This window comes from Balaenoptera musculus, chromosome 6 (assembly GCF_009873245.2).
Source record: "Balaenoptera musculus isolate JJ_BM4_2016_0621 chromosome 6, mBalMus1.pri.v3, whole genome shotgun sequence".
In the NCBI taxonomy this organism is placed as follows: Eukaryota; Metazoa; Chordata; class Mammalia; order Artiodactyla; family Balaenopteridae; genus Balaenoptera; species Balaenoptera musculus.
In genome coordinates, this window is record NC_045790.1 from 62,297,710 (window position 1) to 62,324,000 (window position 26,291).

General features: G+C 35.5%; 1 protein-coding gene across 6 annotated transcripts in view; it reads left to right on the forward strand.

Moving 5' to 3' along the window:
• RFX3 (regulatory factor X3) overlaps window positions 1-26,291 on the forward strand; it is a 293,286-nt gene that overhangs the window by 117,978 nt on the left and 149,017 nt on the right. For all 6 annotated transcript variants that reach the window (XM_036854090.1, XM_036854085.1, XM_036854088.1 and 3 more), the window contains one exon: window positions 9,775-9,899. In XM_036854090.1, the coding sequence (XP_036709985.1) occupies window positions 9,783-9,899 (117 nt within the window). In that variant the 5' untranslated portion in view covers window positions 9,775-9,782. The remainder of the gene's footprint in view (window positions 1-9,774; window positions 9,900-26,291) is intronic.

Below are 26,291 nucleotides of genomic sequence, written 5' to 3' on the forward strand. Positions count from 1 at the left end.
CACCAATTCCATAAAAGAAGCTCCGAAGGAAGTGTTTTTAGTTCAGTGTAATTGACTTATTTCAAGTTTTACTGATTTTTAGAGAGAAATAAATTTTCTGTTAAGTTTGAGAATGCAGAGTTAGCTAGAATCTTCAATCTGTTTTAATTTTCATCTTTTAGCCAAACTTTTTTTCCAAGTGTGTACATATACATTTTATAATGAAAGTCAGTGTAAAAATTTCACTTGATTAATAGCATTATGTTTTAGAGCAATTATTTCCAGAATTTATGTATGTGTGAATATATAGATTTTTTTTTCAAGTCCACCCACGCCCATGTTCACTACATTTGCCAAAAAAATGGAAGTAATGAGAATTCAGTTCTTTAAGATACTGTGCATTTAAAGTGGGGTATATTATTTCCATTATTAGCAATGTTATTATACAGTATTATTTTCCCCTTTTAGATGTGTTGATCTCTTTGAGCCTGTCATTGGAATAGTTAGGAACTGCAAAAGGCTCTATTCTTTACTCTTATAAAAAGAAAAAGAAATAAGAGATAGAAAAAAACAGAAAAATTTTTTGCGTGGGGAAGAGAATCCAAGAAGAAAGTTGTTATTGGAGCCTTTTTTGGTGTGAAGAAAATTAAGAATTCCTGTTTTACTTCACTCCCTGTAAAATCCAAAGAAAATCCTGTTTGGAAACAACATTACCTGCTTGTTTTCTTTTGTGGCTCTTTAAGTAATGCTGCCTTTTAAGCCAATCTTTGCCCTCTCTTTGCAAAAAATAGTATGGATACTTCCATGTGTGTGGCTAAGACCCCACTAGTAAGTGTAGAGGAAAAAAGATAAAACTTGTGTGTAAAGTTTAGGGTATGTAGAAAGAATAAACAGATGTCACTAGGGCTCATTTAAAAAGGGGGTACCTGTTTCCTTGGTGGGACTAAACACTTAGATTCACCACCTATATCCTCTTCCAGTTTGAGATCCATGGAAGAGGCGCCACTGCTCTTATGAGTTTGAATACAAGGGAGCAGAATTGAAATTCATGTCTTTATTCTAGATTGGACAATAGATTCTGGCGAGTGTTGTAAGGAAAGGATCATATTTGACATTTGGGAATGTGTATTACTGTAGATTTCCTTCTTTCAGCAGAAAATGACACAGATCATGGAACTAGCAATGAATGGATCTGTAGATATAATCTCCAGATAAATTTTTAAAATAGAAACATTGAAAATGTTGTGTTTTAGAGCCCTTTGAGAGTTTTGAGCCACTCAGTGGGAAGGGAGACAGAGCTCTTACCCAGCTACTGAACAGATCAAATACTATACAGGTATTTTGGGGATTAAAAGGGCTGTTTTACAGAATCTAAGACTGACTTTTTGGGATGGCTCCAGGGTGAGATGGGTCTCTGGAGCTCATGTTGCTTTTGACCAGCAAGCCCAAGGTTAGCTTGAGGCCACGCAAAGTTATGATCATTGGTTTGGGAAGGCCCATATTTCCGGAGTCCTTAGGAGTTACACTGATGTTACTGTATACCCTTAAGAATTTTACCAAATCATGCAATTTTATATCTGTGAATAAAATTACACTGTAGGCTGCATATTATTTGGCAACCTGCTTTTTATGCTTACAATATTATGAACATCTTTCCATGCTGACTTTTATAGATCTGTATAGTATTCCGCTATAGGGGTATAGAATTTATTAGGGATAATTACAGGGATATAGCCCAATTACAGGCGTTTTCAGTTGCTTATTATTGGCTGTCATAAGTAATACTTGAGTGAACATCTTTGTGTTTATGTATAATATTATGTATAGATAGTAACCTAAATGGACCCTCATTTGACTGATTTTTTTTAAGACAAATTTAAATTCTTGAAAGTAAATGAATCTCATATTATTTCCTCTTCCTTCCATAAAATATTCTGTGAACACAAGGTTAGTGCAGATATCTTTTAACCCATGATATGCTTTTCTATATCATAAGCATTATAGCTTTGATGTCATCATAATGATCACATACTAGGTACAGTACCTAGTATTTGCCGTTCACGTGATATTTGTGTCTATTTGTTCAAATTTAGAATTCTTTCTTAGTGCCCAAAGTCTCTATAGACTACTCTATTTCTTTTAAAGTTGATTTCACTAAAATAGCCTCACTGCTGTTGCTGTTTGTGTAGCCGACTAGGATCCAGTGTCAGGGTGCCATTATTGGAGTGAGACAGACCTGGGCTTGAATCCTGGCTTTATTTCTTAATAGTTCTATGATCCTGGGCAAGTTACTTAATCTCTAAACCTTACTTTTCTCTGCTATAAAATGGGAATATCTACTTCGTGGTTGAAATTAGGGTTAAATGTATGCAAAGATGTAAAGCATCTATCACATAGTAAATGCTCAGTATATGGTAGCTATTCTTATTACTATAATGAAATGATTGATTTACGATAAAATGCTCTTTGTTCATCATTTTTCAGTTCTAAGTGCTATTATCATTAAATACTCCATCTCATAGGTTCTAATCACTGTCAGGATTGGATTGACCAATAGTAAGAAACACTTATAGGTTTGCCTCATAGATTTTGGTAAGAATCTTTCTGTATGTTACATCATTTTGTTCTCAGACTCTTCTTCCAGTAAGCAAAATGTAGGATACTCAGAAATTTTTGTTTGTTGGTTTTCTTTTTCTTTTCTTTTAGCTTTTATGTGAGCACTCCCAGTTTTTAGCTTATGTCATCTAGGTGAGACCAATTTGTCTATTAATTCATGAATGTGAGTGAGAGAAAATGCCAGGATGGCATCAGCAATAGACTGGACAAGCACCTGGTTCTCTTTTCCCCAGAATTACTTCTCTGCCTGATAACAGCTTCTCTTGATAACTAGAAACAATTAACACATAACAAAATTCTTACATCATTTCAGCAGTGTGGCTTCAGTAATATGTTAATAGATTGTTTTATTTTTTAATTAATTCATTAAGATAAAAACTGTTAAAGTAATTTGATTTGTCTTCTCCAAAGAAACAGTTTTTCATTATCTATTCTGAGTCAAAGGAAGAATTAGTTAAGAAAAAACCTTTGTTTGAAAAGTGAAAAAAGTTACCCAGGCAACCTGTATATGTTACTAGTGTGCTGATTAATCATCGCCAACATTAATCTCTGTCATCAGTTATCACAGGAAGATGACTGCCGAACAGTCTACACTATTATCATTCCATCATTTTTCTACGGATCAATTTAGTATAAAAGATTAATTGTACATAGTCAGGAGGATTACAACATCAGACCTAAATAAAGAAGCAGAGCTTTTATAATATAGAAAATCATGAATTTTCCTTTTACATCTCTTCAGTTACCTGATATATTGATTTGATAAAGCCCTGTGTTTTACAATGAATACACTTTTCACAGAGGTATATTTTAAGTAAAAAAGGCTGACTATAGTTTATAGCTTAACCAGTTTCTTTCATTTGTACTCGGTGAAGTGGAAAAAAAGCAAAGTCATAGAGTTTTACATTTGTAGGTAAATTAATCAGCTCAATATATTTTTGTCAATTTCAAAAAACTTATCACATTATTTTTAACCATATATATATAAATTCTAATATGCCCCATTATTTTACATTATATTGTTGACTTTGAAGATGCTTAATATTCTTAATTTTTTTCTAAAGAATTAGAATAATCTTTATATTTTCATCATCTACTCCAGAATAGTCAGAAATGTATACATTTCATACTGATTTTATGTTCAGGAAAGTACATATCAGCTATTTTTTTCCAAAAACCATGACTTATTTTAGTTGTCTAATTTTAATAAATAGAGGTTTCAATTGCTGTGAGTATTATATATGCTAGTATTTATTTTCTAACATTTATTCAAGAATGCTGATGCTTAATCAGAGTATTAGTAATAAAATCTTATGCTATAAAACTTCTATTATGATTTGGGATCTTTCTCTGTGAAAGCACACTGATGTTAAACTCCTTGTTGTGCATTTTAAAAGTAGTAATTTTAGATTATGACAATTTTTTTCTGTAAATAACATTCCTCTGCTCTTACATTGAGCCAGGTTTCTAAGTAAATAATTTATTCTTTAATGTCACATTTTAGGTGTGATTTATTTTCACTATACAAATAAGTGACTATCATAATAATACTGGTTGATTTGGTTCAAATAGGAATTGGAATTACCATCTTTTGTTTTTCTGTGCTAAGGAAAAAGGAAGGAAGTTCTCTGTTGTACTTGAAAATTAAATTACAGGTTTTTATTTTCTATACTGGATTAAAACCTGTTACATTCCTCAGTGTAAAAAAACAATATAGTCAGTCAGTGGAGTGGAACCAAACTTTGCAGACTTTGCTGTTTTTTGGAAAGCAAATTATTTCAGGAAGAAAAACCCCAATAAAAATTAGATGATACTACCTATTTTTAAGCGAGCCCAGTTATATAGTTCTGTTTGATAAGTAATTGATTAGGTCAGACTATTTAAGCATTTAATCTGGCATGTACATTGTGTGTGATGAAAGGAATCCAGCTGTGAATTTGAGAGTATTAAATAATCTTCAGGAAGTTTCACAAAGAACATTTGAATGCCTTGAAACTTGCAATAATGCATGTTTGTTCCAAACACATTTGCTTTGCCTAGGTTTTGCCCATCAGGTTGAAGAAACGGTAATCTTTTTGCATTCAGCAGCTGGGTTTTTGCAATATTCTTTTCCTTCTTCTAGGGGTTAATTAGCCTTCTTTCAAAATGTGGCCTATTTAGCTGTAGATTCGCATGATTCAGCCAGAGCTGGCTATACAAAGCAGAACCCTTAACAGGCGGGTGTGTCCAACTGCTTAATTAGCCAGAATAAAAAGGTCCTTTGTCAAACAAGCATCTGTTGCTCTTGACACACCTGACAGCCACATTAGGCAAGGATGACTAGACTGAAATCGTGCATGTCTCTCCTTCAAGAATATACAACTCATTTACATATAGGCTGCATCATGGACAAACTGCAGGGGTTTATTTAGCTTATCAAAATGGATTAATGTGACTGCATTTGTGGCTGATAAACAAATATCACTTGAAAGGAGGCTGTGAAGGAACTAAACTAACCAAATTACTCCCAAACATAAACAAAGCACCAGAAACCACTGCTAGATGAATGGGAACACCTCACATGTACACACAAACCTTTATACTGGATCTAAAATAAAACCTACAAATGAAGCATGCTAAGACACTGCCCTCATGTGATGATCCCTGCTTTGAAGAAATTTTGGAAAGCTACCAGAATACTCTAAATGTGTCAGTGGGTTTAAATGATCTGTTTAGGAAAATTTGGCAGGAAAGTTACACTCCTCAACATGCTTTAACATTCAAATTGATCTGCTATTAAATCAGGTCTTTGGAATTAATCAGTTAAAATGCCTCTGGAAAAAATACTTACTAGTTGGGTTTTATTATGGCCTCAGTAGAAAGAGAGAGAATACTTGCTAATTTCAATGTCAGAGAGAGAAGAGATGTCTCACTTGTTATTCGAAGTGTAGATCAAATAGGATAGATTGAGAATCCCAAAGATTTGCTGTTCAGACCAACAATCTCTAGCTTTCCATTTGGAAGCCTTTCATCATGATTTTGCAAAGTAATATACATAGTGGTAACATCATGGGCTTTAGAGTCAGGCAAACCTGGATTTGAATTTAGGCTCTTACTCTTACCATCTGTGTGGCTTTTAGCAAGTTATTTAATCCGTTTGTGCTTCAGTTTCCTCATTCGCTAAGTGGAAATAACAACATTTCCATTATGGGGTTTTTTTGAGGATTAAATGAAAAGATGTATTTCAAGCACTTAGCATATTGTGTGGCACCTGGAAAAGACTTGTTAAATGAGAGACCTAATTATGGTTATGACTTTTTTTTTTTGTTATGACTTTTCAGCCAGTCTCTGGCAGGGATGTGATTGAGATCCTCTCAAGGCCTGAGGCCTCGGCAAAGAGAGCCTCTTCTTCAAACTTGAGGAAGACAATGAAATCAGAGGAGAATGAAGTTGTGTCTATTAAGAAAAGATGGAGACCAAACTGAGAGGCTATGTTCTTATCCCAATTGGCATGACCCTGTAATCCAGGGGCCAAGGAGACTGGATGATGAGCAGTAACTTGGAAGTAAACAGAAGTTGTTCTGGGACAGTTATTGGTTGTTCTGGATTAGGCTTTCTGTGCTGGTTTTGATGTGGTATGTACATAGAGCCAGAGGTTGGATGGAAAGTTCTCTGTGACTCTCTAAGTTATATAAGCCATCATTTTCTATCCATCTGCTTTTCCCCACTCTATTCTGTAAAGGTTGCTCCTATTAAATAGTTGGGATCTTTTTCCTTCTTTCTCATTCTAAAAGTTCACCAGTTTGCTTTTCTTTACTCCCTTCACTTCTGTCTATTCAGTGTCTCTGATGAAATTCAAGACTTCCAACTTCGTCTGGTAGTTTAGTGCATGCGCTGTAGTGTTATGTCCAAACCCTCTTTTCCCACTTTCCTACTTCCCACAGTTTGACCTTGGTTAAGTGACTTAACATCTCTGGGCCTCAGTTGACTCAGTCTGTAAAATGAGGAAGATCTTAGTTCCAATCATCTAGTTACACATTTCTATTAGTAAAGTAGTCAAAGCTTAGGTATTTCTCTTATGCCTCAAATGCCTATAAAGGCCAAGCCAGTGAATATGTATTGCCATATAAATAATTTGCATATAAAACACATAATATGGGCTCACCTTTTCTAGATTTTCAGGTTTTTCAAGAGAATCTGGAAATTTGGTTTTTAACACAAAATTTTCTGATTTTTAAAGGTTGACAATTAAGAATTTTAATTTCTAGTTACTCTGTGCCAAAGCCTATCGATGGAGTCTAATATGGTCCATAGGAAGCCAGTTTCCAAATCTATGCCTTTTATCTTCAGATAAGCCCTCTCAGGTGATTTATTGAGGAATTGCTTTAAAAGTACATTTAATTTTTTAGACATTCATTATGTATATTCTTATGTGTATTTGGTCTAAAACAGTGGATGTCATATTATGGGTCATATACCAAAAAGGTGTGTAGGCTGGTCCGCAGTACAGACCCCTGGACACACGAGAGAGCCTCGATAAAGTTCCCAGCCAACACTGGGATAAACAGGAGGGTGTTTTAGTTTGAGTGACTTAACTGTAAGAATCTCATCTGCCCCTTGACTGAACAGCTTAAACAAGAACCCATAATTGGCAACTCTGTGTTCCTCATTTGTGTACTAAACTGACAAAGGCCTGTCTTGGAGTTGGGAAGAGAAGCTAAGAAAAACTCACTGAAGATGATATCTAAAATCTGGTTCGGTCCTCATTCCCTGCAGAAAGGCATCACCTCACTCTCACTAATAGCCCTCTGCTGTAGCACAAATGGCATCAATTGTCTATAAGTATAACATGTAACGAATAGAAGGACACTGGCATTTGCTTTCTTTTGGGGGAGGGTATTTTTTTTCCCTCTACAATGGAATAAAGAAGAAAAGGCACAGATAGGGTTCCTAATGCGTGTATCCCCTCTCCCAATTTAGAGAACTATTAGTCCTCCAGTAATCTTAATTAGGCAAGAGTTTTATGTAGTGAATACTGTCATTTTCAAACATTTTCAGGCATATCCGTGGTCTTAATACTAGTACAAAGGGCTGTGTGTGTGTGTGTGTGTGTGTGTGTGTCTTTGGAGATCAGTGCTACGTTTTTTATTAGCCACCATCTTGAGAGATTTCACATAAAAATCTTCTTTTGGAAAATTGGAAAAACTGGCAACTACAGTTTAGCCTTCCCGTAAATTCACAATTTCCTTGAGCTAAACATTAGCTGGCCCAAATAAATGGGGTGGTAGCCACAGTCTCCATCACTTTCCTTCTGTTTTTTTTTTTTTTTTTTTTTAATTTATTTATTTATTTATTTTTGGGTGTGTTGGGTCTTTGTTTCTGTGCGAGGGCTTTCTCTAGTTGCAGCAAGTGGGGGCCACTCTTCATCGCGGTGCGTGGGCCTGTCACTATCGCGGCCTCTCTTGTTGCGGAGCACAGGCTCCAGACGCGCAGGCTCAGCAGTTGTGGCTCATGGGCCTAGTTGCTCCACGGCATGTGGGATCCTCCCAGACCAGGGCTCGAACCCGTGTCCCCTGCATTGGCAGGCAGATTCTCAACCACTGCGCCACCAGGGAAACCCCTCCTTCTGTTTTTTAAGCCCCTAGCTACCTTCACTCTTTGTGCCTGAGGTTCCTCATCTGTAAATGTAGATTATAATCATACAAACCACATTGGGTTGTTACATGGAGTGATTTATTTATGAATTAACACGTAAAGCATTTAGAAGAGGACATAGCATGTGTTAAATACTCTTATGATGTTAGCTTACTGCTGTATCTTTTGTATGCTCTAAGTTTTATTGTGTTGCTTTAGGGGTTTGACTAACAAAGGAATAAGAATAGTCAATCACGTAAAGTGATACCAATGTCAAGGTCTAGAAAGTAAAGAAAGCATAGAGTCAAAGTGAAAAGGCCTAGTCCTTTCTCTAGTCCTGTCACCTTGAGTGAGTCTCTTAACCTCTCTGGGCTTTAGTTTTCTCATTTATGAAATAAGTATAGATTAGATATCTTCAGAGGTCTGTTTCTAAAATTGAATGAGATGATAGAAAAGGTTTGGGGAAAAAATTGGAAGAGGTCATGCTGTGACAAAAGATGTTGAGAGGGGTTAATTTTCTACTTGAAAGACCTGAATACTCGTTCAGAATTTTCTTAGGGAAAATTAATGTTCACCATACTGTTCACAGATTTAAACCATGATACAGTATTTTTCTTAGGCTACCAATTAAATATTGTTTTTCCCCCCAGGATCCCTGCTCAATAGCAAAGAAATTAACATTTATTATATTGACTGCATAAGTAACAAAAGGGAATATCAAGGTCTAAGAAACCATACTTGTTAGAGTGCACACTGTAAAATTTAATCCTGTGTTAGTAGGACAGGCACATGAGAACTGAAAAATGTGCCATGTTGAACTGTGAATGAGAGAAGGTAAAATTTCATGTCTTTGTTTACAAATCTCACTTATATAATAGTGATCCTTCTTACCTTTCAAAATATTAAACATTATTGCTGTTTGGCTGTCTTTGTGTAAGAGTATAATTAAACTTTAATTTTAGTACCATATCATCTCACAGCCAAGAAAATTAGTGAGCTTGATCCTTTGGCTAAATTTAGGGTATATCAGTTGGTTTTTGGATATACATTAATTTTTAAAAATCAGTGAATAGTAAGTTTGAAAGTCGGAAAGGACCTTAGAAACAATTTATTCTAAATTGTACACTTCCAGTGACGTCCTGTAGTTTATAAAAGTGTCTAGAAAGTACAGTTTACGACGTATTTGCATCCAGTTAGGATTTGTGTTCTGAGAATTGTGTCTTGACATAATTTATAATATGACTAATTTATATTGTGCTTGAAACAATTTATAACAGATGAGGCCTAAGGAAGGTAGATTTCAATGAAGTTCAACCTTTATAGCCTCAAAATAAGAGGTACTAATGGAGATTTTTAAAATGTAGATTAGTAATTTTCTATATTTATTTTAAAAGTGGTCAACATGACTATAAACGTGCATGGAATATCATGAGTATGTTGGGTGGAGTAAGAGGTATTCTGGGAGTAGAAAGTTAGTCTCAGTATAGGATATTAAGAACAAATGTAATGCAGCTAGTCATATAAGGAGAGCATTTTAAACTTTCTTTCTATTTTAATAAATTTCAGAGACCATCATGCAGACATCAGAGACCGGGTCGGACACAGGTTCGACAGTGACTTTACAGACATCTGTGGCTAGTCAAGCAGCAGTGCCTACACAGGTGGTACAGCAAGTACCAGTACAACAACAGGTAAGGAGCTGCTGTTCCCAGAGAAGATGCTGTGCCTTTCCTTGTGCTGCCTCTCCAACATAGCTGTGTCTAAAACATGATTTGGATAATACTTTCTGGCACAATGGATGCCAAAATAGGCCTCGTTCGATTCTTAGATTAAGTCAGCAAATGTTTCTTGAGCATTTCCTGGATGTGCCACGTTCTTTCTGTGCTAGGCTGTAGGGATAAAAAGATAAATACTCAAACTATAATCCTTATTCCAAAAGAGCCTCTTAAGTCCTAAAGAGAGCATTTGTTTCTAACTTGGCCACCCTAACTGGGTTTTCTTCTCCTCTTCTCCCCTCCTTATTCTTTATCACATCTTCCTATTTCTTTCATATTGAAATGTCAGCAATCATATTTTTATATAATTGGCTCACAGTAGTACTTAATAAAGGAGAGGATGTGTGTACCTTACAGGCAGGGATTTTGCCTTTGTGATATTTTGGAAAGTGCTTGGGCGTTATGGTGACTGATAAATAGTGTTTAATGAAAATTAAATTATCTTAAAGGTCTGAAAATCTGACTCATCCCATTTAAAAAACTGAGAATGAATTCATCATCACATGTTTACTACAGGGCTTATTCATACTTGGGACGCTTAGCTTGTTTTGGAAAGATACTGACAAAATAGTGCTATTTTGTACCAGTTAATAGTCCTCCTTTGGATTGTGAACACATTGGCCTGTCATTTCTTCTAAAGAGTGGTGAGAAAATATGCGGGAAGGATCACGTCATAAAGCATTATCTTGAGACTTGAGATTTACCTGTAATTTCTCAGTATCAGAGAAAATGTTGCTTTTACAGTTTAGCAAATGTTGCTTTTACACTTATAAATAAGTCATTAGGGAGAGGGAATAACTTTTCCTAAATTATAGACAGAGGGACTCAAGGTTATATTCTTAGGAGATAGAAGTGGGATGGGCAGGGAGAGTGCTAGAATCATGGAGAAGGGTCTTTGACTCTCAGGGTAAATAAAGACATCTGAAATAATTATTTCTTTTATAATTAAATCTTAAGGCACACTCTTCTTTCTGTTCTCTACAACACACTGGTATTACTGATCACCAATTTCATCACCAATTTCAAGACTGAACATTATTCAGAAAAGGGTAGTTTATGGCATATCATCCAAAGAGCAAGTAGAGAACTACTGGGACAGTGTTATATATAATTTTAAAAAGATAACTCAACAATCGAACAATATTAAGCACATATTGAACAGTTACGCTCACTCTGGTTTGTTTTTTGTCTCATTTGTGGAAGAAGAATGGCCTTGAGAGTGCCTGTCTCTAACAGTAGTGCAGTGGAGATCCTGTTCCTGTCTCCAGAAAGTGCCCCCTTGAGACCTTAAAATGTCTGTGTTAAGTGTATCTGGCCCTCTCTCATGGACTCTGTGTCTTTTCTTACTCCCTCCTTCCTTTCCTTTCCCTTTCTTCCTTTTTGCCTTCCTTCCTTCTTTTCTTTTTAAAAAACATTTTCTTTTTATTGAATTTATATGTCATTAGATGTCTACTACAGGTCTTACATAGTGTATATAGTAGTGTAAAGAGTCAAATAGTTCAGCAAGTTCGTTATTTAAAAAAAAAAAAGTAGTCCTCATCCTCTCTCTACTCCTCAGAGGCAACTAATTTTGCCTCTGTTTACCTATTATTTTGATATTTACCTCTGTCTTCACAAACAGTGTTTATTTTCTTTTTTAAAAAAATTTTTATTGGAGTACAGTTGATTTACAATGTTGTGTTAGTTTCAGGTGTACAGCACAGTGAATCAGTTATGCATGTATCCACTCTTTTTTTTTTTTTTTTAGATTCTTTTCCCATATAGGCCATTACAGAGTATTGAGTAGAGTTCCCTGTGCTATACAGCAGGTTCTTATTAGTCATATATTTTATATATAGTAGTATTTTCTTGATTTTTTTAGTTTTAAGCATTTTCTTACCACACTCCTTTCTAGCTCTTAATATGTACATACGTGTGCACGCATGCACACACAAACACAGACTTTTTCCATCCCATATGCTTTGATATACTAGGTTGAACTATATGCATTTTTTTTCCCTTTGCCATCATTCTGGGATTTCCCTCTTCTCTCCTATGTTGGCTTTCCTGTTTCTCAGATCAGTGTCTTAAACTCTTTCTTGATTTGCTCAAGCACAACTTGCAGTAACTTCCTAAGAATTGGTAGATTTTGAGCTCTTGTGCGTCTGAGAGGGAATTTATTCTACTACCTTCACAGTTGTTTGGTAGTTGGATGGGTACAGAGTTTGGGGTTGGATATCATTTTCTTCAGAATTTTGAAGGAATTGCTCCATTGTCTTCCAGTTTGCAGAATTGCTATGGAAAAGTCAAACACTGTTCTGATTTCTGATCCTTTGTATGTGATCTATGTGATTATTTTTTCCTCTCATGTTTTAAATCCCAGTTTCTTGAAATTTCATGTTGATGCAGACCTATTTTCATACATTGTGCTAGAACCTTGATGGGCCTTTTCAATCTGGACATTCATGTTCTCCAGTACTGGGAAATTTTATTCAATTTTTTCATTTATGATAATCTCCCTTCTTTTCTCTCCTTTTTCACTTTTTGGACTTTTTGGTTCTACTTTCAGTTTCATCTTCCAGCCCATCTATTACTTTTAATTTCTGCTATCATAGTTTTAATTTCCAAGAGCTTTTAAAAAATTCCTTTTATGTTCCTTTTTATAACATCATGTTTTATTTCCTGATTATAATATCTTTTTTCTCTCTCTCAAGATAATAATTTTTTAAGTTGTTGGAATTTTCTTCTCTTTATATAGTCTCTTTCTTTCAAGCTATTTTTCTTTTTTTTTTTTTTTGATCTGTCTTTCATATTAGAAGCTTTTCTCAGATGTCTGATAATCTTTGGGTGTTTATTCATATTTAAAAATGTGGCGATAAAAGGCTGATTTGAATGCATAAGTGAGTTTTGTTGACTTCAATATAGGATCATCTGACTGGGCTTTTTAACTGGGGACCTTCTGATGTTCAGTATTTTTGTTTTTCCTCTTGGGCTGGTCATATTTTTAAAGAAGACTTCTCCAGCTTCCTGCCTGGTGGGTGAATGCTTAGTTGCCTGGGAAGCTGAGTGTGGGAAGATAGTTGAGTATTTCTTGCACTAATTCACTGAATCCTTCTCCTTTTCAATATGGTATCACTCACACTTGATGTTCCTCAGTGCAGAGATTAAACCAAAGAATAAACCTTCAAATTTTCACCATAGTTAGGAAAGGCCAGTCACCTCATTGCACAGAGTTGGTAGAGGAGATCTGATTGCTTCTTAAATAGAATCACTTTTTATATTAAATATATATAAAACCAAAAAAACTAAGTTCCTATTAGAAGTGGAAAATCAGTATCACCAGCCATAGACAGAAAATTACACATACACACTGTGTGTATACACACTGTGTTCATGTCCTTGTAAAAAATAATCTCATGTACACACATAACACACTTTGGAAAACTTTGTGGTATGCCACATGGCTTGTTCCCAACAGGCATATTTTTCAGTCCCGCACGTTAGCTCTTTCCTCTAGGACGTTCAAGGCAGTCGACGACTTGGTCCCCTTTCACCAAGCAAAGAAGTTGAGAACTTTCATTTTCTTTTTGTCAACTAAGTGTTTTATTTCACAGAGTGGATTAGTGTGATATATGCCTGGAAATGCCTGTTATGTTGTCCTTCCAGGCTTATCTTACTTGGAAGGATTTTTTCTCTTCTGTCATTTTCTTCCTTCCTAGCTTCCTTCCTCCATTTCTCCCTTCCTTTCTTCCGTCCTTCCTTCCTCCCCTCCCTTTTCCTCTCCTCTTCTCCCTCTCCTCCCCTCCCCTCCCTTCCCCTCTCCTTTCCTCTCCTCTAGAATGGTGACATATTTGAAGATTTCTAACAGTGTCCCTGTGGATATAGATTGTCTGTAACTGATAAGATAGGTGCTATAGTAACTTCTTATTGCTCTAACATACCTATAATCTTTGTATTGTTAATATGCTGATGTCATCTTGAGTTTTCAGACTTTGGTAGGATGCCTTTAAAATCTTGCAGCTCTTGTCACTGACCCATAATAGATATTGAAATCATGGCATTGACATCAAAGATAGTTACTTCTATTGATTCAACTTTTCATTGTGTCCTTGCTCTGACCATTTTGATGTAAAAAGAACGCCTATAGCTAAATTTTTAAATTTTGAGACATGTAATATTGTATGTATTGGCATGTTGAGAAACCAGAAAATTTTAAGATCGTAATATATATTTTTATTTCTTCAAAGCCCTAAGCGTTCTAATTTCACTATTTCACTATGTAATAAGTACCAAAAAAAAATGTTGTTTCTAAAATTATTTCTGTGGTTTTTCATTTATTCTGTATGATCTCAAGAATCAATTTGTCACCTTTCCTTGAACAATCTGATTCAGGAATGGAGAATTCCGAGCAAAGATCGCAAGATCTTATTATATAATTCTTTATCAAATTTCCTATCTTTTGCAATTTTTCATTATTTCACAAAACACCATAGAGTCTCAGCTTACAAATACAGACATAGTTGCCCAATTCAGTAAAATCTATAAAAATATTCAGGTTCAGTATATTGATTAGAAACTAAAAAATTAATATTATTTATTCTTATCATATTTGTAAAAAGGCTTTTTGAACTGATGGGTCTCTATCGAACATGACTACAAAAAAATGTGCTGTTCTCCCTTCCCCTCCCCCTTCCTTGAGTGATTTGTTAGAGTTTTTGTAGATAATTCTTCAAGTTGGTCATTTTATGCCTAAATCTGAGAGGTCTTCTAACCCTGCTTGCCCTAGGACTGAATTTAAAAATCCAGGATAGGGGAAAAGGAAAATGTATTCCTACTATTCCATTCTCCTCCATAGCCAGCCAGTTTAGATTCTTTTCAAGGTAGAACCTAGTCAAAAGTGAGAACTTTTATTCCTGTTCTAATCTTGGGATCCAGGTATTTCACAAATGCTGCTGACATCGAGGATAATTCCTAAACCATCCTAAATCTTGAATCAGGGCTCCAAGAATATTTTCTCCCATTCAAGCTTCCCAAGTTTTAACTGGTCTCCCAACTATATTTCTTCCTGTCTTTACTGTCTCTGTCTGTCTTCCCTTTTCCTTAGAAAGGGACATACATCTTTTCTCTCACAGTGGGCAAGTGTTTTGTCTCTATATTGCTCCTTCTAAGCATAACATCCCAGGTACAATTGAGCTCTGGGGTTGAGGGGCTTCTATTTGAGTTCAAAGACATACATTTTTTTTTTTTCAAAGATGCTGTCAACTTTGTTCAAATTCTTTTTTTATCAGAGAACGTGGGTCTTGACCTTTTTCTGCCCAGGGACAGTTTGTTTCTTGTGGGTCTTTGGTATGTAACTGTGACACTGAAACTTCTTTTTATGTGATAAAAGCTCATTTCAAGATTATATTCAGATAAGGATATATATATTCTTACAAAGAGATATTTTAAAAAATACATGTATAAATAAATCACCGATTTAGGCACTGACTCTTTGTTCATAATTTGAGTTATCAGAATGAATGTAATAGCTATGTGGCTATATTGTTTCTTTTTGGTTAGTATCAATATATTACATATTTAGCATTTCTACATAAGTTATGGTACATCCTGGAGAGTAAGTGTATTATCCCTGTGGTCAAAAAGATAAATGACATTTTGTGTGGGAAACAGATCCAACCGGAACTGTCAATTAGGTTTTAGGCAAAGGGCAATCTTCAAGAAGGGTATGTTTTAAATGAATCTTCTCCAATAGATCTATTTATTATGGATATCTTTAAAATGATGCCTCAACCTTTAGGAGATGGATTTTAGGAATTGAAATTAGATATGAATGCTCCTGACTTCCCCACATTAGGCCATAGCTTAAACAGTGGGTTATTTTTGTCCTCACTTCTGTTTGCCATATTCCTGTGTGTAGTAAATCATCACAACCAGAAGGAAGCAGTGATAATTAGCAATATACCCATGAGAAAGTTCTTCTGGTGGAAGCAATAAATAGCGATTAAGGGGAAGAAATGATTGCCTATAGAATGTTAAATCCATAACAGAATGTTCTATTGGATCAAAACTTGATCAGTAGTATTTTAAATGGGACCCTGTGCTAGGCTGGAGAGCTAAGCCTGAGGTAGTGCACTCCATCGTTCTTGTCTTTATCTCTCCTCTGCTCAGGGTCCAGAGGTTTGCTTCTTGTGCATCCTAGCTTCGATGGACATGAATAGAATTCTTTTCATTTCAGACCATTATCTGATATAATCAACAGAAACAGAGACATTTTTCTCTGGTTTGCTCTTATTCAGGACTAGATTCTCATTGGCTTAGTTCCCTAAGGGAACGGTGTTTTCATAATTAAGACTGTGGCAGACATCCTAAAAGATGGGGTTATATTTTTAAATGAATTCCAGTTGAATGTCTTTTGTGAAAATAATTTTTTTAAAAGACAATAATTTTAGTTCTTGAAGAACATATTTATTTTTGGAATCAGAACTGCTAATTTTTAGTATCCAATATAAAAAAGTAAGGTGTTTTGAAGGAACATGCTGATTTACAATTGAAATAAATTTTACTGTGCCAATCTAATATGAAGGCTCTTTAGTTGACCATCTGTATATTTTTAAAAATAAGAACTACTGTTTAAATAGTTGGGTAGTAATAGTCTTTGATTCTCTTTTAAGTGATTTTTAAAATATTTTCTCAACTAGAGTTAAAAAATTATGATCAGTTCTGGATACTATATTTTAAGAGGAATATGCCAGGCACTGTGTTAAATACTGGGGTTTCAAAGGTAATTCAGTTTGGTACCCGAATGTAGAAAACCAACTTTTGATGGAGATAGACTTGTTATAGAATTAGATACAAAGTTCCTTAGGCGTAAAGATGAAAATTGTTCTTGGGAATGAGAGTCAGTGATGTCTTCACCGAGAATGTGACCTTTGAGCTGTGTGCTGAAGGAAAAGTTGGAGTTCACAAGAAAAGCAAACTGGAAAAGGGCATTTCTTGTAGAGAGAAGCATGGAAGAGCTCAAGTGAAATCAAGGAGTTGTATAAGGAGGTGAGGGGCTAGGAATTGAGGGCTGCGGAACAATGCTGCATAAGAACCTCTTGTGGGAGGTTGAGTCTGATGACCTATTTATGGTGTCTTTACGTGTAACCCCTCCCTAGTATTTTCCCACTTCAGTTAACATATTTCTTTATATATTCCCTCACTGCTGATTTTCTTGAAAGAGACATCTGCAGTTATCTAACCACCTCTTAATCCTATGAAATTTGGGTGCCACCCATACAACTATGGATACTGTGCACTTTGGACAGAGCCAAATCCAGTAATTTTCTCTAGGGTGTTTCTGGATTTTCCTTTGACATTTGATACTGTTGACTATCACATATTTCTTTTTTTGCATGGATTTTGGTTTTCCCCTTTTATTTCTTTGAGGGCTATTTCATCAAGTAAATCAGGTTTTGTAGAGCTTAAGAGAGTGAGATTCATACTTAGAAGGGATGGATTTAAATCCTGGCTCTAGCTCTTTCTAGTTATATGACTTTGGACAAATAAAATTAAGTTTCTGAGACTCAATATCCTAATGTATAAAATAAGAATAATAATGTCTAGCTTATACTTAAAGTATTAAATAACATTTATTAAATAATTTAGAATAGTACCTGATATATAATAAACCTTTAATAAATTTTCTATTTTACTATTATTATTTTCATTGTTGTTATCATTATCAGTAGTACTGGTAATGTTATCTGACTCCTCTAATGGAAAATTGGAGTGGGGGGATTTGACCTCCTTTTCTATAAGAGTTGGTCTTTGGCCCTCTCTCTTTGCCCTCACTGTCAAGTAACTTATCCTCTGCAGCTATTTTACTCTTAAAACCAGCTGCTTCCATTTTCTTTACTAAGCAAGAACCTCTGGTCCTTCCTTGTATTGCTCTGGATTGTGAATTATGGAATCTCAGGCTCTAGGTCAGAATGGACACCAGCTTGGTCTGAGGCAGGATCAGTAATGGTGTCCTTCACCCTGGATGGCCTGTCACCAGGTGCAGTCACCATAGTGATTAGAGAAATGCCAGGTTTTTCAATAGAATTCAGGAACACCTCCAGTATTTTATTCAGTTCATAAAATATAATAATTTTGAACCAAGTTTGTTGCTGTGGTATGATATAAGACTTTAAAAGATAAAGGTGAGAACAATATATTAATATTCTAGCTAGCTTGACTAGAATTTGGCTCTCTAGTTAGAAGAGGCTTACACCATTCATTTAATGCAACTATTCCAAAGGACCTCCCAAAGTTGAACTGCAGAAAATTTTCTTTTTCAACAAATCACTTAGTTATAGACTTATTTTAGTTGATTCCATAATTTTGTTCTTAGAGATATATAATGTTTCCTATGAATATCGAATTTGCTTATCAAACTATCAATTTCGACATAAGTTTTTGTTTGTTTGGAAAGTTCAATTTGTCCTATAAAATTTTTCATATGAGTAGAAAGTAGAAAACTTTACAATAACTGGCACTTCTGTTTACATATAATTTGAACAAATTGAAACACAATTTAAACAGAGCACATGCCCTCTTTGCCAAAGTAAATCAGAGGAATTCTTTACGTGGGCTAAAAATACATTGTCAGTATAATAGATCTCAATATATAGCTGAGCCTCTTTGACATCAGTATCTGAAAGAAAAGAAACGTTAAGGTCCAAATAAAAATTGTTATTTGTAGTCTTAGCTGGTCAAGGAAGTCTTTCTAGAGGAAGTGATGTTTAAGCTAAGATTTAAAGAATAGAGATGACCAGTGAGGGAATAAAAAGAAGTGTTTTCTGAGGGAAGTGTGTTTGTGAAGAGCTGGCGTGAACGTGGTGGGTTTGTGGAACTGAATCAGGGTTGAAATGGGTGGAGGAGAGGGTGGGAGAGCTGAGTGGTGAGAGGTGAGGTGGAGCGCTAGGTATCTACTGGTTGAATAATATAAGCTATTTAGGTTTTCAATAATAACTCTCATTTTGAAGTCATCCACCATTCTGCTTTGTCAGAAACCCAGTTGCAACAATGTATCATAATGATAGTATGCCATCTATTGAGCACCTATTGTGTGCTGTTCCCTGTGCTTGATGCTTGGCTCATTATTTCTAAAGCTTATAACAACTCCACAAGGTAGGTGGTATTATTACAGGTGAGGAAACTGAGGCTCAAAGAATTTAAATAACTTGCTTTGGATTACAGTTATTTGGCCTTGACAGCCTGTGCTTACATTTGAGAAGTATACTCTGAGATAGTAATTACAAAATGTATGTGTGTGGGATTGATGTTATATTTCTTTCGAGAGTGGGATATATTTGTATTGTCATTTAACAAATAATTATTTTTGAAAGTCTTCTTTCATGGGAACTGTAAATGCTGAGCAAGTAGGTACTCAGTTTGTATTGAAGGAATATACTAAATAGTACAATAGCTTGAGCTCTTCAGACTGAATCCTTGTGTGAGGAGGGGAAAGGACTTGGGTCTTGTCCACATCTCCTGCCCCTAACAGCAGCTCCTGAGATGCCTTTGTGGAACCTCTAGGGATATATGGTACACAAGTTGAGCATCATCTCCTCTCCTGGACTCTTTTATAGCCAGGTGAATTGTCCATTAAAGTTCTTCAAGCTCGATGCCTGTATTAAACCAGCATACCATAAGGTTAATTCCATGGAGCACTTAACATACCTTTTCTATCCACGAAAAATGATCGTTCTCCCCTTTCTTTTATCCAGGGCTGATTTTAGAAATAGACACACATTGAGTGGCTCTTTATTTTCTTTAAAAACTTGTGTTGATATCAGTCAAAGCCATTTCTGCTGAGATGCTGATGTTTCATTTTTCTTACAGCCCTTACAAACTGATAGACTTCCTACTGAGAGGAAATCGCAGCCACCCTCTTTGTCCTGGCTGCCTAGTAGCTCAGTGCTGAACCCTAAACCTGATGTTTAACTAATACACCTTCCTTCAGCCATGATATTTTTAGCTGAGAGTCAAACCCAAGATATCTGACTTCAGAACCTGAGCTCCTAAGCCCCACCTTACAGAAGTAAAGCAGTCAGATGAGTTATAACAAGATAAATGGTATAAGCCCACTGACATAGCAATACTAAACATGGGCAGTCTCATGGTGAAGAACATGATACACTTTCTGTCAAGAAGGATTAATTTTAATTCTATGAATCAATCACAGAACGTTTTTGAAGATCCCACAAGCAAAGCTAGTGAAGCAGCTACATCCGGGGTATAAAGGGCTGCTTGAGCAAGATAACTAGCAAATAAAAAAATTGTAAACCTTGGGAATTCCCTGGTGGCGCAGTGGTTAAGAATCCGCCTGCTAATTCAGGGGACACAGGTTCGATCCCTGGTCCAGGAAGACCCCACACGCCGCCGAGCAACTAAGCCCGTGCGCCAGAACTACTGAGCCTGTGCTCTAGAGCCCGGGAGCCACAACTACTGAGCCCATGTGCTGCAACTACTGCAGCCTGCGCGCCTAGAGCCCATGCTCCACAATAAGAGAAGCCACTGCAATGAGAAGCCCGCGCACCGCAACCAAGAGTAGCCCCTGCTCGCCGCAACTAGAGAAAGCCCGCATGCAGCAACAAAGAGCCAATGCAGCCAAAAATAAATAAATAAATTTATTTATTTTTAAAAAAATTATAAACCGTGAACTTCCTAAAGCCCTCCCTAAACTCAGACCCTAAGTATGAACATCAGTAAATATAGTACCTTAAAAAAAAAAAAGAGGGGAAACATGATAAAATCAATGTAGTAAAATGTTATTTAGATAATCTGGAGAAAGGATAACTTGGGAATATTTTGTATGACTCCTGCAACTTTTCTAGCAGTCTGGAGTTATATAAAAAAATTTTGAAATGAATAACTTTACCAATCGGAGGTAAGTTTGGTAAGTGATAATTTAAGCTACTAATCATAATATTGTGTTCAATAGACATGGGCACTTACTATTTTATCTTTAAATAAATAAAACCTGAAAGTTTTCCTTATACATATGCTAAGCAAAAAGAGTTCTTCTAAAAAGTATCCTAAATTTAAACTACTCTTGTCTCATCTCAATGGATCAGTGTTTTAAAAGAGGAAAATCAGTTCTGAGCTTTTTGCCCAGTTCTCTCTATATTCCCCATCAACTCCCCAGTCTTGATGATTACCACCAAGAAAATAAATAAATAAATAAGCAAGCCTGAATAACACATAAAACGATCAATAAGAAACAAAATTGGTGATACTTTTAAGACTCTTTTAAAAACAGATGTGTATAATGAATTAGTGGTACAATTGAGCGTTGCTTTAAAAATCTGGTTGCTAGAAAATGCAAACAAAATTATTCTCAAGAAAGAAGACAAAAGTATCAGGAAGTAGGAATTAGGTACTAAACTCAAAAAACGATAATTAGCCAGTTTGCGGCTTTGATTTTTGTTTTATTTAGTAGCAGTATAGATATGGATAGTATGAAGGCCCAGACAGCCATTCCCATTCCAGCCTGTGAGGAAAACCAGATTCATCAAATCAATTGATTAGCAGCCTTTAAAAAAGTTAAACTCACCCAAATTTATATTACAATTGATATATTAATTATTGAATAGGGGAAGAGGTGGAATATAGTTTTTTAATTAAATAAAAAGGTATAATTTTTCATCTTCTTGTAATATTTAAAGATTGTTTAAAAGATTATCTTTTATATCTGTAAGGTATAATTTTAATGGGTGATTAAAAGGTGGCCTCAATGGGCTTCCCTGGTGGCGCAGTGGTTGAGAATCTGCCTGCTAATGCAGGGGACACGGGTTCGAGCCCTGGTCTGGGAAGATCCCACATGCTGCAGAGCAACTGGGCCCGTGAGCCACAACTACTGAGCCTGCGCGTCTGGAGCCTGTGCTCCGCAACAAGAGAGGCCGCAATAGAGAGAGGCCCGCGCACCGCGATGAAGAGTGGCCCCCGCTTGCCGCAACTAGAGAAAGCCCTTGCACAGAAACGAAGACCCAACACAGCCATAAATTAAAAAAAAAAAAAAAAGTTACTTAAAAGGTGGCCTCAAAACTGAAAATTATAATATGCAGAGCTTTTTATTTTTGGTTTACAAGTTCGTCAAGCTGTTTCTCACAAATCTATACAGCTAACCAAAGCCATGATTTTGTTTTTCTCTGCCTAAGTTTACTAGTTGGTGTTTCTGGGTTATTAAGTATTGATAACTTTGGATTCTATTAAATCTGTGCTTCCTTATTATTAGCAATCTCAGCTTTTTAAAAATAGTAGGATTAAAGAAACCAAATAAGAAAAATTATACATTAGAAAAGAGAGCACTTGAAATGTAAGAAGAAAGGTGATTCTTAAATAAAAATGCTTATTAGTATAATAGGGATTAGAGAGGCACTGTCCCATTTGTAAATCTCAGAGTAACTTTGTAACTCATCACTAGCAGAAGTAAACTATAATACAGACTAACTTGAGGTTTTGTGGTTTTTTTGTAAATGGAACTATAAATGGAATAACTGAGCAAAATTATTTCTGAAGTTTTGGAAGAGTGATAGTAAGCAAGTTAATTTTACTTTGAATAAACGTAAACTTTAGTTCCCTGTAATAACTTTTTTCTGAGATTCGTATGAGACTGAGCAGACCATTGATTATAGTCCTGTTTATGACCCTTGGTAACATAATTACTCTATGCAAAGCCTTTTTTACCAATAACTTTTCTTTTTTGTTATTGTGCTAACTTGCAAGGCTTTGCTTTGACATTGAGGTTCACTAAGGTGTTTGTTGCCTGTGGTTCATTGATCTGGTAGATAGTTATACAGTTAAAACTCATGATTACTCTTAATTTTTTCCAGGGATTTCATAAATTGATTCAGAGAAATTGTTTCTTTAGTTTATTTCAATTAGATACTAAAAATAACAAAGCAAAAGAGCATCAGGGAACTCTGTCTAGGAAAAAAATATATGACCTAGAGAAGCTAGTGTAGTAAGCAAACCCCATACTCTTTTGTCAGTATAAAAATAGATTCCTGACTGTGTTAACTGATCTCAGTAGACAATTTATTTCACAGGTGGAAAATGTTTTTGATGTTTGGGCTTAAATTATATTCATATCTATGTTTTGGTTCGTAATACTTTAGTATTGAAAGAATGCAGTTTTTGTTCTTCTGCTTCCTATGAAGCAGTAATATTGCCCAAAATATTGGGGATATGGACTAAAGGAACAGTGACTTGAACTTGATCTCAGGAGGTGTGAGTGAGTCGGAGTTCTAGGTCTGCCAAAATAAGCTACGTGGTATTGAGCTCATTTTAACCTCCCTGTCCTTTAGTCTCCATAACTGTATTACAGGCGGTCACTGGGCATTGATTGAACATCTGTTATGTGCTACTGGCATATAAAGAACTTTAAGGTTAGGTCAAAGAGACAGACAGGTGAACAGAAAATGACACAGAGAATGGTGATGCCTGAAGTATAATATAGAGAGCTATGCTATAGGAGCAAAAAACACATAATTCAGAGGTGAATCAGTTGATGGAAGTGGGCAATTGTGGGAAACTTCCTGAAGAAAAACTACTTTGAAGAAGTACCACCCAGCCTTAGTTTCCTTATCTTTGAAATAGATAATTCACCCAGAATTGTTGTTAGGATCAAATGAGAAAATCTTTGTAATGGGCTTTGTGAACTACAAAGCATTTTGCAGATACAAGGACAAATTACTGATACATATACCAGACACTGCTAGGAACTGGAGGTAGGAAACGGATTGCAAAGAGCAGTGTTTCTCAAAGTGTGATATACGGATGTTTTCTTAGGAATCCACTCTATGTGTGTATGTGTTTATTTAGATGATCTTTATAATGAAACTATGAACATATTCTAGATTATCTTAATTAATGCATTAGAACTGAGACTGCCATTCAACTTCAGTGTGTTTTCATATGTGTTTAAAATAGCTTTGGTGCCAGGAGGTTGAACTGCTACAATTTTGGGGGCTAATGAGGAGGAATAGAGCCAGCCTTAATATGAACTTGATCAAGGCTAAATGATACCACAGATAGATTGGATGCCAAGAGAAACTTCGTATAATAGTTGGCCCCACAGCTATCATTGTTTGCGCCTTGGTTTATGTTTGCATGTTTTAATAATATTTTATTGAACCCTGAAGGTCAGTAGTCATCATCCCGGGGAAGCATGATTGATTCCCCAAACCACTGTGAAATTAAGTCTTTCTGTTATGCACTCTCCTAGACCTGTGTACCTTTCCCTCACAGACCATTTCATTGCTGTGGTTTTAACTGATTTATGTGATCAGTGTCTTTCCCCAAAACTATATCGTAAGTTGATGATCCAGACACCATGTCTTCTTTTGTTTACATTATAGTACAACCTAATAGGTGTACATAATAGGTGCTCAATAATGTTGAATTAATGAGTGAACTAGGTAATACTGAAGTGCCTTCTAAATTAATAGTGATTGAAAATAGTTAATAACAGGTTTAGTGTTAAACGTGCACATGCACATACTCCATATTTTTAAACCCTATAATTTTTGAATAGTACAAATTATCACTCTCAGATGTCTCCAAAGCAGAACTTCTACAGCCTATATTTGTGCAAGATTTATTAGAGTAAGAAAAAGATATGTTAGAATATCTATTTATATTTTTTATTAAAAATGGGAAATATAGCAAAGATATAATTACTTATATATCACATGTATAAATGAGGCATACTGAAGGAAGAGGGGTTAATGGTAGCCCCCTCACTTTTGAAAAATGTTTTATTTATTTATTTTTATTTAATTTTTCTTGAAGTATAATTGATGTGCAATATTATGCTATTTTCAGGTGTACAACATAGTGACTTGACATTTAAGTACATTACAAAATGATCACCATAATAAGTCTAGTAGCCATCTGTCACCATACAAAGTTATTATCATATTATACACTATACTCGCTAAGCTGTATGTTACATCCCCAATGCCTTATTTATTTTGTAACTGGAAGTTTGCCCCTCTTAATCTCCTTCACCTATTTCACCCATCTACCCACCCCCCCTTTTGCAACCACCATTTTTTCTCTGTATCTATGAGTCTGTTTCTGTTTTGTTTTGTTTGCTTGTTTGCTTTGTGTTTTATATTGATTTTATTCATTCATTCATATATTCAGGCCGTGCAGTGCACATGCGAGATCTTAGTTCCCTGATCAGGGACCAGGGATTGAACCCATGCCCCATGTAGTGGAAACACAAAGTTCCACTTAGCATAATACCCTATAGATAGATCCATGTTGTTGCAAATGTGAAGATTTCATTCGTTTTATGGCTAATATACCATTTTATAAATATATAGATAGATAGATAGATAGATACACACACATATACATATATACACACCACATCTTCTTTATCCGCTCATTTATCAATGGACACTTCGGTTGCTTCCATATCTTGGCTACTGTAAATAATGCTGCAGTTAGCATAGGAGTTTTTGTTTTCTTCATATAAATGCCCAGAAGTAGAGGAACCTCCATACTATTTCCCATTGTGGCTGCACCAGTTTACATTCCCACCAACAGTGCACCACCATTCCTTTTCTCTACAGCCTCACCAACATTTGTTATTTGTTGTCTTTTTGATGATAGCCATTCTAACAGGCGTGAGGTGATATCTCATTGTGGTTTTGATTTGAATTTCCCTGATAATTAGTGATGTTGAGCATCCTTTCATGTTATTGGCCATCTGTATGCTTTCTTTAGAAAAATGTCTATTCAGATCCTCTGCTGATTTTTTTAATTGGATTTTTTTTTGATATTGAGCTGTATGACTTCTTTATATATTTTAGATATTAACTTTTTATGGGATATATCATTTGAAAATATCTTCTCCCATTTAGTAGGTTGCCTTTTCATTTTGTTGATGGTTTCCTTCATTGTGCAAAACCTTTTTTGTTTGATATAGTCCCATTTGTTTAATTTTGCTTTTGTTGCTCTTGCCTGAAGAGGCAGATCCAAAAAAATGTTACAAAGACTGATGTCAAAGAGTTTACTGCCTGTATTTTCTTCTAGGAGTTTTATGGTTCAGGTCTTACATTTAAATCTTTAATCCATTTTGAGCTTATTATTGTATATGGTGTGGGAAAATAGTCCAGTTTGATTCTTCTGCATGGTGCTGTCCAGTTTTTCGCAACACCATTTATTGAACAGACTATTCCTTCCTTATTGTGTATTCTTGGTTGCTCTTGTCAAGGATTAGGTGACCATATAAGCATGGATTTATTTCTGGGCTCTGTTCCATTGATCTATGTGTCTGTTTTTGTGCCA